At 39.5% G+C, this 14,175-nt stretch overlaps 1 protein-coding gene across 10 annotated transcripts in view; it reads left to right on the forward strand.

Annotated features, from left to right (window-relative positions):
• CUNH8orf34 (chromosome unknown C8orf34 homolog) overlaps positions 1-14,175 on the forward strand; it is a 470,016-nt gene that overhangs the window by 377,700 nt on the left and 78,141 nt on the right. For 4 of the 10 annotated variants that reach the window (XM_052716413.1, XM_052716416.1, XM_052716419.1 and 1 more), the window contains 2 exons: positions 4,352-4,408; positions 5,872-6,856. The exons of the other annotated variants lie outside the window; for them this stretch is intronic. In XM_052716413.1, the coding sequence (XP_052572373.1) occupies positions 4,352-4,408; positions 5,872-5,915 (101 nt within the window). In that variant the 3' untranslated portion in view covers positions 5,916-6,856. Of the gene's footprint in view, positions 1-4,351; positions 4,409-5,871; positions 6,857-14,175 lie in introns of those variants that run through there. 10 annotated transcript variants of the gene reach the window in all.

Here is a 14,175-nt window from a genome sequence, read left to right on the forward strand (position 1 = left end):
TCCATATAATCCAGTTTATACCACTCCTGAGCATATACCCAAAGGGCTCCATACTATATTACAGACATATTGCGCATCTGTGTTCAGACATAATCCATTCATCACAGATAGGAAATGGGAACAGCTTAAGTGTCCATCTGATGAATGGATAATGGAAACGTTGTCCAAATACACAATGCAATTTTATTCAAGAGTAAATAAGGATGAACTTTGTAGAAAATAGATGAACTGAAAAATATACTAAGATAACCTCAGCTCAGAAAGACAAATGTTCAATGTTCTTGGTCCTATGTAGATATTAGCTATAAATCCTTGGTGTGTTTAGCTTGGAGGGGCTGCAGAAGCTGGGGAGATACTAAGGTAGAATACAAGGTTTAAGCACAGAAACCTATAAATGAAGCATAATAAATCTTTCTTTTTGATAGAAAAAGATAGAGGCTTAATTTAGTAAATTAGAAAAACTGTCACATAGCCTAGCATAAAATAGGCCCACAGAGTATATTTGGGGAGCATATTTAACACTACAGCATGCCACTTCACCTTAAAGTCTTTGACATTTTAAGGCTTTTGAAAAAACATATACACCTTTTAAAAGAGGAATATGCAAGAAAACTGACACTTATTAAACTTTAGATGTTATATGCCATATGAAATTTCTTTTAATCATGCTGGAAACTTAATGTGTGTGGTATTTTGAAGGGGAATGTCACCTGTTGCCTTATATGTTTGAATATTTAGTCCCCAGTTGGAGGAACAGTTTGGGAAGTTTTAGGAGACGTGGCCTTGTGGGAGAAGGTGTGTTACTGGGGTTGGCTTTGAGATTTCTAAAGCCCACATCATTGCATGATCTCCCCTTCTCCCCACCTGCCCCCACCGCCTCTTACTTCTCAATCAGATGTGAGTTCTCAGCTACGGCTCCAGCGCCATGCCCACCTGCCTGTTGCCATGTTCCCATAATAATGGTCATGCACTCTACTAACCTCTGGAACCTTAAATCCCAGATTAAATGTTTCCATTTAAATGCTCTCTTGGTCATGGTGTCTTGTCACAGGAATAAAAAAGTAACCAAGACAATATGTATTGTTATTCTGGTTTAATAAACTAAGCTTTTAAAAATGTTCTCTTCACAAGAAAACACAATTAACAGTCTGCATCCTAACCTGCTCTAAGGCCATGTGCTCTACTGGGGAATTTCTCTACCTCTATGGCAGCTGTAGTTGTTACTTTTCCCATTGCTGTCACAAAACCCTGACAAGAATCAACTTAAAGGAGGAGAGGTTTATTTACTTCATGGTTGGGAAGGGAACAGTTCATTACGAAAGAGAAGGCATCATGGAATTTACTGTGTTAAGAGCATAGGGCTGAGACTCCTCACATGACCACAGTCCAGGAAGCAGACAACACTGGAAGTAGAATGAGAGCATAACACCTCAAGAACCATGTCCAGTGATGTCCTTCCTCCCATTGGACTCTGCCTTCCCAAGATTCTGCAGCTTCTGAAAACAATGTCACCCACCAGGGGATAAAATGTTCCACCACATGCACCTCTAAAGGACATTTCACATTCAAATCATAACAGAAGTTAAAAAGCTATAAGGTGAAAGAAATATGCATATACACAGCATAAAGAGAGGAATCATTCCACTATGCACTGTGTAGCATAGGGAAAGCACAAGAAAATAAGGGAAACCAACAGAGAAAGAAACAGAGATGCTAATGCATTTGGGCAAGAGGTCTGGTTTTAATAGAAACTTCAACTTGACTTCATTATATTTACATTGTGTTCCAAATTATTATCTATGAGCAAAGTCATCCAGAAAATTAAGGGAGGCATATATGATAAACATAAAAATTAGATATTTGACAAAATAAAATAAATATTGCTTAGTAATTACATCAGGCATGTCTTCAGTCTCATAGTAAGCTATTTAAACGTAGAACAACTGTTGGAAACATGCTGCCAAATTCCTTCAAGATGACTTGTTTTGAAATGTTGACTAAATATCTCAGAACTGTATATCATCTTTAGTATAATTAAACATTGTTCAGAGTGAAGACGTGGTTTTTCTTTGTATTCTGAGACATAAATTGAATCTGACGTTCTCTTTCATACTAGGACACAGAGAATAATCCACTGTTAGCAATTAAAATGATCTTCTAAAGTTTTACCATTTATAGATAACTCAGTAATGGCTTTTATCTATTTAAAAGGCCCACTGGGAAAAAGTTAGTCTTCATACTCTTATTTTACATTATAAGTATTCATTAAATATTTACTTAATAGATACCTGTGTATTGACAATTAACATGTCTAGTAAATAAATTTAGTGAGGGATTGAATGGATACATCTCAGCATCTTTAATACCTCAGGTTCTAATGAGCACTCAAACATGAATACATCATGATTTTATCTAAACCCTGCAATGTGGAAGAGTTCTAAAAATGTATACATTCTCCAGCATTGTCCATTATCTACTTCTGAAACAACACCCATTTTCAGTCCAAATGTCTTTTCTACCTCCCAGTCAAATGAGTATGAAAACTATAAAAATTCTAAGTACCCATTCCTTAGTGATACTCCAGAGATGGTTTGCTTATTGCCATCCTTTGCGAATGAAGAGAAATGTTAACTCACTTGTGACCACACATATAAGGAGAATTGAACTCTAGTCAGATGAAAACATAACCCATGCTTTTCCAAGTTCACTAATGAATTATGTAAAATGACAAAATGTCAATGTTTTCTGCTCTCTAGTAGAATCAGAGCTTGCCAATGGATACTTATAAAAATTACTTTTATTTTGCATATACATATGTCTGGAGAGTACATGTGTGGGTGCACACACATGTATGGATATGTGTACATATATGGGTCTGTGTGTGGAATCCCAAGGTTAACCTCTTTTTCAGCCACTCTCCACATTATTTATTGAGACAGGGCCTCTCACTCCTATCCAGAGTTCATATATTTTAAAAAGTCAGCTTGCTCCAGAAACTTCTCATTCTTATGTTTCACACCCTGGGCCAGGATTGCAGTTGGGCCATTATGTCCATTTGGCATTTGCATGGGTGCTGAGGATCCATACTCTGGCCCTCATGATTACAGCAGTGTTTTGCCCATTTATCTATCACACGGCCCTTAATAGAATTCTTTACAATGAATACTCCATGAAAAAATATTTTTGAGTAGTTTTGATAAATATCAAATTACTCCCTTTTACTGGGGCACTTCTAAGGATTTTAATACGCAGTTGGGCATTTTGTCCTTCAAAAAGCAAATATCATATAATGCTGTCCAAATTCTTAGAGCAATGAACAAATTGGTTGGTAGATCATCTATATTAAACCTAGGACAAGCATTCCTAGAGATGAGTAGGATTCTTTTTTTGTAATTTTTTCTATTTTCTTTCTCTTTAAGACGTGGATTTGTCATCTTTGATTTCCTTTTACCATCTGCTTTTCCTTCATCCCCACCCACCGACACACGCTTTTTTGAAATAAAATAGTCATGTTTCATCTGCAGCACGGCAGAACTACTTATTTTTATTTATTTATTTATTTATTTATTTATTTATTTATTTATTTATTATTTAATTTTTATTATTTATTTATTTACTTATTTATTTTAGTTTTTCGAGACAGGGTTTCTCTGTGTAGCTTTGTGCCTTTCCTGGAGCTCACTCTGTAGACCAGGCTGGCCTTGAACTCACAACAATCCGCCTGCCTCTGCCTCCCGAGTGCTGGGATTAAAGGCGTGTGCCACCACCACCTGGCTCTGCAGCACTACTTTGTTCTTCCATTAGAGATCAGCTCAGTCTTCCCTCTGCCTCCTGACTTCATTTAGTGCAATTCCATTGAGCATGCAATATTGGGTGCCTATTGCTATAAATATGGTGTATATGTTCATGCACTTTCATGTGTAAATCTCCAGCTTCAGGATGATGACTTTTCATACATTTTGTAGCATAATGATACAGTACACATAGTTATTCAGTTGACCTTCTGTCTAACTCGTGTTGAGCCTCAGGATTGTGACTGCATTATAGCTGGGGGTCATCCTAGTGTTCACCTCTTCCAGGAATATGATATGATCTAGGGAGGCATTTTCCTGTATATTTTATTTAAAAGTGAGTGAAACTTTAAAATTGAAAGTGAATGGATTGTGGAATGATAAGCTACACGCTGTCACACAGTTAACATACAGCTATCATTCTGCACATACTGTACATACTGTAAGCGCAAGTTTGATATTAATTGTGATTAGTTTTATGGAGAAATGGGTTAAGCCAAGGGAATATTGTATTTCTGTTCTAGATTCAGTGTGTTACCTCTTTTCTCTCAATTGTACAGGTTCTGCTGATCTTCTTTGTGTCCCATGCTCTTCTTGTCCTACCCTGACCTACTCCGGTATGTTTGCTCAGGGCACTTAATATCAATGGCAGGTAACTGTGGGTACTCTCTGCAACTGCTCATTGTTCAGATTGTTTAAAATACATATTGCTCATGACTTCAAGAGAAAATAGTCTGTGTCAAGTACCCAACATTATCTCTCTTTCCTCCTCTCCTTCCCTCCCCTCCCCTCCCATCTCCTGCCCTTCCCCTCCACTCCCTTCCCTTCCCTTCCCCTTCTCCCCTCCCCTTCCCTTCCCTCCCCTCCCTTCCCTTCTCCTTCCCTTCTCTTCCCCTTCCCTTCCCTTCCCCTTCTCTCCTCTCCCCCTCCCTTCCCTTTCTCTCACTGCCCCTCCCCTCCCTTACATTCCTCTCCCTTCCCTTCCCTAACCTCCCCCTCCCCACCCTTCCCTTCCTCTCTTCTTCCTTCCCATTCCCTTCCTTCCCTTCCCTTCCCCTTCTCTCCCTTCCCTCCCTTTCCCTTCCTCTAAGACCTTTTGTTTAAAAATGTGGTTAAAATATCTTATCTTTCCTTGCTCTAAGCTCTAAGCCCTTCCAGATTTTTTTCTCTGTCTGTTTGTGCCTGTCTTCCACAGTGTGATTCTACCGCTTGGTTATAACTATCATGACCCTGTAGCTTTTCAAATGTTCTTTGCATGGCATAATAGGTAGACTGCTCTTCAATCCAAGATCTCCTAGAAACATTGTCATATTGGTCATTCATTTCTAATAAATGGCTTTGGAAATACAGTAGGAAATAGCACATCACAGTTGTGGATGGCATGGCAAATAGTACAGTTTACCAACAAGGAAATCATGTGGAAAAAAGCATGAACAGGATATATAATGAACAATTATCTTGCCAAAATTTAGACTACTAAGCATCATTAGGATATGTGTGTGTACCGGCAATTCTAAGCAAGAATCCAGAGAGAATTATATTGAAGGGTGATAGGAATTAGTCCAATAAATGAGTGAGCTGGGGTTGTTGGGAGTAGATAATTAATTCTGGATAAAGAAGAATTATGCATAAAGAGTTGGAGTCCCCTCTTCCTGTTTTCTCCCATGCTTCCTCCCTTTGTTCCTTCTCTCTCATTAAATAAGCATCTATTGAGCAATTTGCTGTATGTAAAGTATTCTTTCAAGCCCTTGAGCAGTGTGGAGATTGATACTCCTCTTAAAAATATTTACAGTTTAGTTGGTGAGCCAGAAATATTAGATATAATTATGACATGAAGCAGAAAAATACAAAATAACATTCTGATTAGGGTTTCTTGCTGATACCAAAATTTTATATACTATTTTTTAAAAAAAAGCGTTGCTAATATAAGCAAGATCAATGTATGCCAAGATCATTGTCATGGCAAAAGTTCATACACTAGAAGAAAGCACTGAATAAAGTCCCAACCTCTCCTTTTGATATTCAGCTGTATTGATGCATTGTTGAATGTATTTTCTTTTATTTTTTTTCTCTTCTACAGGTCTATCTGTGAAACAGGCAAAAGACGTTTCAAGTGGTCCTTAAGGAGACTGTAGCTGACTGAATCCTTACAAATAGTCCCAATTTGAAGTACTATATGAAATCTCTAAAGAAATATTATTTTTCTAATATAAACAATAAACAACACTCATGTAATGAGGGTATGCACCCATCTATAGTCAGAGAATGGTAATTCAGGCAAAGTGGTCTAGTGGTCATGGAATCTGATACCTTTTGATCTGGTCAATGTCTTGGGTTTATGTTACCTTACATGTAGTTATTAAAATTAATGTTTGATATAGTAAATATTGCCTGAATCAAATATTTAAAATTTTCTGAATCTTGACTTAGCTAGGATTTTCTACCTCTATTTTTATAATAGCATCTTATCTTTTGGATTAATAAGCATTACACTTGCCCACATGTGCCAAGATACAGCTCTAGTCCTAGTCGGCAGTTGACTGTGTGGCATTAGCCGCCAAGATGGAAACTCTCTGCACCAGGAAGAAATGTTTTCCCCACCACTGCCCCGACATGGTTATATTCCCCATTCTTATTAAAACATGACTATTACTTCAGCAAGACAAAGCAACAAATAATGAAATGCATGCCCTCAGAGAACTTGCAAGGAAAATCACTGATCATTTATGCAATTACTGAGCCACATTAAGATTATTCAGTTTAAATCTGATGTCTGCTTACTTTTGGAATGTGCTATGTGTTGATTCTAAATGAATGGCTCTCAGTCAATCTATTGACTATATCTGCTATTTTTTATCTTATTTGTCTTAATGCAAATTTTTGGTGGACTTTAATCAATTAAGGCTAAATTATAAAACTCTTTGTATAGCTATAAAGGAAACAATTGTTAAAGACTAGAAAATAGCTAAGGAATAAACAAGCAATTTCTGACTTCTGAATTAAGTCATATTCATAAATATAAATACCAAAATTATTAGTTATATAATAAATTTTCTTACATCATTGTTTTCTTGCATGATAAAACTAATTTTAGCAATAACTATTTTTATGGATAGGAATAAATTAAAGGTTCACTATTAATTGCTGCTCATGGATGGGACAGAATAACGGAGTACAATCAGCTTAAAGGAGAACAGGTTTATTTTGGTCTGTTGTTTGGAGGTTTCAGAGCATGCTATACTGGCTCCTTTGCCGTCGGCCTGTGGCAGAGCAGACTGATGTGGCAAAAGGAGTATGAGACATGAGCTCACCCACTTCGTGAAGGCTCAGAAGCATAGATGGTGAGAGGCAGGAACAAGGTCGCCTTCAGGCCCAGCATTATAATTTCCACTACATTTTGATAACCCATTCAACTGTGGATTCATTAACAGATTAGGCCATCGATATTGGTTCAATACTTAAAGATCCAATTGCTCCCCAGAACCTCACCTCTGAAAATATTATTGGTAACCCTACAAGTCTTGGAGAGGAAACATTTTTTAACCAAATTATAACAGCTGAGAAAATAGTGAATTTTTAAGCAGAAAGCAAGAAGGCAGGAAATTAAGTTTACAGGGTCAGAATATTTATTTAAAAATCTGCATCATGAAATGAAGCTTCAAAAAGTTCAACTGAGGATTTAAATTATTCTCCTCATTAGACATTGTCTTTCTTTAAAATATGTCACTGGTAATGTGTTTATCTGAACCACATTCTCCTCCAACAATGGCTTATTCCAACTTGGTCCCCCTCTCGCCAACTGGCCTTTCCTCAAGACTCTCAGCCTCTTTGTCCCCCATGAATCTCAAGAATCACATGCTCCAGGATGCAAGAATGGCTAGCACTGATGCTGAGTGCATTGTGGAAGATGAGCCAAGCCAGACACTAAATGAAAGGTAAGGACAGGTTCTAATCAAGAACCAGCTGCTGCAAACGAAAGAGTCTAGTGTGGGCTAAATCCAACTCCAATTTGTACAGGAGTGGGGAGTGAGTTCCAAGCAAATGGGTGAGTAGAAATGGGGAGGACTGAGGGTTGTAATAGAGTCAGGGAAGTGGAAATTTATAAAAAGAAAAATAGGAATGAAATGGGTGGTTATTCCAGGTGAAACTCACTTAGCTTTGCTCATAGGTGTTTCCAAAGTTATATATCTAATCTGTGAGACAGGCAGACAGTGACTCTGTCCCTGGATCTACCTAGAGCCCCAGAGGCCATAAATATAGTGGTCGAAAATATAGGAAGTGGACAAGTTTAATGTGGGAAGGAGTTAGAAGGTAGTTATAGAAGTTATGACAAAACCATAAAGTTCTATTTTGGTTTTTTAATTCCAATGTATGGCAAAAACTCTAAACGCAGTTGAGATATCCAAGTGGTAAGTCACCAGAGAGAACTAAAGCTATATGCATAGTTTTTCTGAATTCACTGCATGTAGAACTATGTAGGAGAGGTAAGGGGAAAGGGTAATTGTTGAGTGCCTCCTGGGACTATATATTGATCTTTGAGTATTGCTAGGTCAACAGTAGCAAAAGCAGAAGTCAAGTGCATTGTGCATATGTGCTGAGAGTTGTTTGTGGGACCTTAAATCTGAGCTGCTCAACAGGTATTGGTACCAAAGTGCAGAGCTATAAGAAGACAGTTTGGGTTTATGTGCATACATGAGCTTTTCAGAATGATGAAATGGAGCCTTGTGCCTGAGCCCTCAACATGAATCATGTTTTCTGAGCACCCAGAGTCCAGGTAAGGGAGAAGACCTAATGAGGTAACAGGAAGTTGCACAGGTAAAGGTAAAACAGAGGAGCTCACAGATACCATGGAACTGGACTTGTATAATGTTTTCGTAATAGTTTTTCTCAGATTCAAGTGTCATTAGACACTTTCTAAACTACATCATTCCTACAACACACATCATTAAGCCATAGGTGTTCCCTTTACTGACCACTCAGGAAAATGTTCAATTTGGTAGAGCTTTCAGGATGATGCAGGCAGGACTGTTACTGATGTCACCAGAAAGCCCACAGGAGACAGGAAGGAGAAAAAACCTGATGATCTGATACTTGCTCTGCCTTTCTTCTTTAGAAAAGGTGATAGGTCTTCTATGGAATGCTGGGATATCAGTCCCCTGTCCCTCCCAGTGTTCTTTGCATACATCCCATTTGTCGAATATCGTGCCAGCATCTGACAGCACACCTAGTCCTTGTATTTATGAGCTAGGTGGCTATAACTCTGGCAAACAATCCGTTTTAACATATTCTAAGACAAAAACAACAGACTCCTAAGGTCTACACATGAGGAACATGTAATTTATATCATACATAATGAATCTTAGGTTTTGGTTTTTTGCAACCTAAAGCACAAAGAAGATTGTTCATCTGAGACACAGAGAAGTTGAGTGAAATTTCAGATTGTCATGAAAGAGAAAACAAAGAATATTTCAAGAGGCCGGCATGTGTAATGATCTAGAGACCAGGACAAGCATGAATAGTCAACCAAAGGAAATGGACATTTGCGTATGGCTGGAATAAGGCTATGCAGCTTTGCCAAGTGGTGCAGATGAGCAGTTAATATCAGCCACATCATAAGAACAGTTGTAAGGTAAACCCCATCCAGAGGGTAAGGAGTACAGAGAAGAGTTTTGAGCAAGAAAATAGTATGATTTGCATTTTGGGAAGATAATTTTTGGCAGGAGTGGGGAAACTGGTCACAAAAGGAAAAGACTGGGTGCAGGAGGGATGGCTAGGACATTTACAGAATCAGTCTTGGAGACAAACGACACAGATAGAGGAGGAATCTAGACAGCTAATTGATTAAAGATGAGGGAGAGGGGTCATAGATAGTGTTCAGATTGCTGGCCAGGACACCTGGTGGTGAAATGTGTTTAAATGATGTGCAGATGTTCAGATGTTCAGTTCAGCTTGTGATGTAGCCAAGATTTTAAGTATCATCATTGTGCAGATGATCAAACACAACATAATAGAATTTGAGGCAGTAGATGATGTCACTTGATGAGAGTCTGTGCACTGGGAAGAGGACAGACATCCTTGGAAAATACTGGGACTTGAGAGATTGAAAATGTGATTTCAAGAGTAAATATTTTAAGGACACTTCACAAAGTGGGTGGCCCACACACTGCGTATAGGAAGCAGAAGGTCAAAATCCTTGAACCTCAGGTCTCTGGTTCCAGTAAGCACAGCTGGATTTCAAGGGAGAGACAAGTGTGACTCGTTTGTGGAACAAACTTTAGTAGTCTAGTTTAACAAGGCTATAGACGTTTCCTGTGGGTGGATGGAATAAAAACAACTCTATTGGAATAGAAGAAGGCATGTAAGAAATGTTTCATTCCCCTCATTTACTTCCTAAATAAGGCATTGCAAATCTGAGGTCTTTTCAGTCAGTGTGTGCAGATATCTACTTTGAGAGCACCTATTTCTTTATTTCATAGCAACAAAGGAACAATGAACATCTTTAGGAGCTTAAGAATTAGTCCTACTGGCTTATTCCTGTGTAGTCTTTGTTTGTTTACTTATTTATTAATATTCTCTCTCTCTCTCTCTCTCTCTCTCTCTCTCTCTCTCTCTCTCTCTCTCTCTCTCTGTGTGTGTGTGTGTGTGTGTGTGTGTGTGTGTGTGTGTGTGTGTGTATGTGTGTGTGCATGTACGCACTCATGTTTGTGTGTATGAGTGTGGGCACACATACACAATAATGTGCATGTCATGGTCAGAGGGCAGCATTGAGTATCAGTACTCACCTTCCACATTGTTTGAGACAGGATCTCTAGGTCATTGATTCATATGCCAGGCTGGCTGATTAGCAAGCTTCCAGGACTTACCCTGTCTCTGCCTCCTATCCACCTGTAGTAACCCTGGGATACACACTACCATATCCAGCTTTATGTGGGGTCTGGGGAACCAGATTCTGGTCCTCAATTTTTCATGTAAGTATTTTACCTATTGAGCCCCAGCCCCTCTATATAGTTTTAATTTGCTATGTTCTTTATACATCTATATTTTCAAACTAATTAAGCATAAATTTCTGTTGAGTATGCAGAAAGCCACCTCCACTAGGTGTGAGGCTCAGAGCAGTCCCCACCATCTGTCTTTCTCTGTACATGGAGTTCTTGTTCTCCTGTAGATCCCAGCTTCCACATGCCATTGTCTGTTGGTTTTGAACTTGAATTTCATTGTTCTGTAACTTTTACGTGGTGGTTGGTTCTTGTGCCTTTGCACCTCTAGAGAGCCAATATGTGAGCATCCCAGAATTGTTTGGAGCTGGGCTTAGATTATTAATGGTATGTGTGAAGAGCCCTAAAGCCTCCCTGTAAACCTCTGGGAAGAATTGAACCGTTTTCTCAACAAGGCAGAAACCACACAGCAGTTTTTTTTAAAAACATTGTTTAGCAAATGGAAAGAGGCATGCACAGCCTCTTAGGTGAAACGACCGACCAGCATAGGATTTACAAATGGAGGTTTAGAAAGTGTTTCCCACTGAGGGAGAAGTGTGAGGCAGATCCAGCACACAGTTTGTCAGCTGTGTATGAAGGCCTTTGTGAACAGTGGGGATTTGATGGGTGACTGCCCCCAACACTTGTACCACTATGTGGATTCTCAGTGAAAGGGGAACTGTCGTGGTTGTAGAAACTCTGTGACCTTGACATTGTTAAGAAAAAAATAATACTAAGCTTGCACAATGAATTTTCTTTATAGCATAATCAGGATCATGTATCAGTGGCTTCAGCTTGGCTATGAAAGTTTGTTTTTTCATGAGAGGAATATGTGTGTATCTTGAATAACATAAAAGACAAGGTTTTGGTAGTGTTTAGATACTCACTGCTTGTGTTCATGATAAAATACTGTTCTGTTTTATGGATCTATAATGAGTACCATTTTCTAACCTACCTTATTTTCTGCTTTCCGAACTCTGGGAAAGGTTCTCAGCACCCCTGCAGTTAGTTAGATTACATTACTAGGCCTAGTCAATGAGTCACCAGGGCATATAACATATATAACTTCCAAGCCACAGCATTTGGAAGAGGTTTGAGGTATACACACTTCTTTCTAATGGATGTTACAAGGTGAGATGACAGTATATGAAGATGACTAGGTTCATAGCTGGGTAGAGTAGTGCTCTTGTGCAGCGTGGTGTCTCAAAAAAATCAGTAAATGTGCATAAATAGACCCAGTAGCCCAAGGGAGGATTTTCTTAAGCTTACATTTTTTTTTTCTGCTGGAGAATCAAGAAGAGAAATTACCATGTTCTTCCATCTTGAAAATTCTGCAATGAGGCTCCATTGCCTATTGGGTTCTGGGCATTAAAACAAAGGGTCAGAGCTGAAAGTGGTGCTAATGGATAGATACTGTTATTGGTATTGAAAGCGTGTGTGGTGGTGAGGCACAGAGGAAAGAATGCCTCATGAGGTTAAGAAAGCTGTCCCTGGTCTATAGGCAGGCTTCTGGAATCCAGTGCCTGTGGTGTGACACCTTGAACAGCCTTAGTGCAGTGGGAAGGGGCTTAGACCTGCCTAGGCTCAGTGTGCTGGGCTCTGCTGACTCCCCATGGGAGACCTCGATTTGGGGGATGTGGAGATTCGGGGTGGCTTGGGAAAGAGGACTGGGGGTGGGAGGAGGGAGGAGGGGGGATCTGTGGATAGCATGTAGAGTGAGTAGAAAATTTCTTAATAAAGAAAAATGAAAAAACAAAAAAAGAAAGAAAGCTGTTCCATAAACTAAAAAGTCTACCTCAGCACCCAACCAGGGCCTCTTCCCTTGTAAACCCCTTTTAGCCTGGAGCATTTCATTTTAAGTTATTTTAATGGAGATTTAACTGTACATTCAATCATAATAAAGGTAAAATAACATGCTTACTGTCATCCAAATGCCGAATGTGCACCGACTTATTTGAGTTCTCACAAAAAATCATCCTGCTTTCATTGTCCTCATTTGAGAAGGATGGGGTTTAGTCTTAATTAGTCCCTATATAACTGCCCAAGTCAAGAAGCAGTAGAGCTAACACTTAATCCTGATGGCCTGGTGTGTGAGGCCAAGGATGTAATGAGTGGATACTAATCTTCCTCCTCAGTGTTTGTTAGTGTATGTGCTCTGCCATCCAGCAAAGAAAGGTGCGGCCATCATTTTCTATTCCTGCTGTGAGATTTTGGCATATTTCTTTTTCCATTTTGGTTATTCAGAGTCAGAGTTACTCAGAGTCAGAACTCAGAGTAAGTATTTGCGGTTGTTTTATGGTTTGGGGGGAGATTTCATCATCCTCTTCCTTTCCCTTGGTTCAGATGTTTCAATGAACTTTGAATCTATGTACAATTGAAGGCAGGCCAAAGGTGCACACTGTTCAAAAGCAGACTGGATCAGAGGTGAAGCTGGTACCTCTCTGGAGGCCATCAGGCTAAATTTCTCTCTGTGTGATGAAAGTGAACGGGTTCCCAAGGGCAGCAACAGCCAGGCAGCTCTGAGCTTTGATAGGTCAAAGAAAGCTGAGATCAACTTGGAACAACTCCCAACTCAGTACCTCATTCCCTGACAATCTTGGCCGCCTCCATCCAGTCACACCTCATAGTATTTTCTTGAGTTCTGTAGTAGAATGCTCGTAAGATTTTGTTTCCATACTAGGAAGGACCTTTGATTGGGAAAAAAAAAGCTGGGCATGATATCCTGTACCAGCATCAAAGCCTCCTGCTCTGAACCAAGCATCTTCAGTGAAGAGGACTGTCTACTGATTGTTGTTTTGTCGCATTGCATTTCAACAGAACAGTTCATCTTCTGGAAGCAAATGGTGTGCCACACAGGTTCTGATCAGAGATGCATGGGAAACACACCAACTTTGCTTTCACTACATTTTGAAGGCCTTCGTCTGCCAAGCCGATGGGTGCCAAATGCAGGTTCATGGTCTCTTGCCAGCCCTCCTCATACGAGCTGACATTAAGACAAAATAATAAATCCATGTCACCGGCTCTGCATATGTGTGTTGAGATATTGCTGAGCGGAACGTGAAATGATGAGAAGGAGCCTAGTAAGCTGGAGTTGGTCCGAATGGCACCCCAGCAAGTGCCATGAAAGCAACACCAGATCCTAGAGGAGGCTTGAGGTCATTAGTCAAATTTCCTTCCTGCTTTCGTTTTCACGTTCTTTGTTTTGTTTCCATGATCTTTTTCCTGGATGGTTCTCACAGACTCGGAAGGAAATCAATACCACAGAAGAAAGAGAACCCGGCTTGTGGCGTTCGTGACTGAGTCAAGTCCAAGACACACTGGAAAGCTACACAGCAGCCCAGTTTTGTGTGATTTCCAACCTGATAGCCAGACCAAAGAGGTTAGCTGTGACATGTGGGCCTCTCCAAAAT

Source organism: Peromyscus californicus, unplaced genomic scaffold (genome assembly GCF_007827085.1).
Source record: "Peromyscus californicus insignis strain IS unplaced genomic scaffold, ASM782708v3 Scaffold_5__1_contigs__length_169319896, whole genome shotgun sequence".
Taxonomy (NCBI): Eukaryota; Metazoa; Chordata; class Mammalia; order Rodentia; family Cricetidae; genus Peromyscus; species Peromyscus californicus.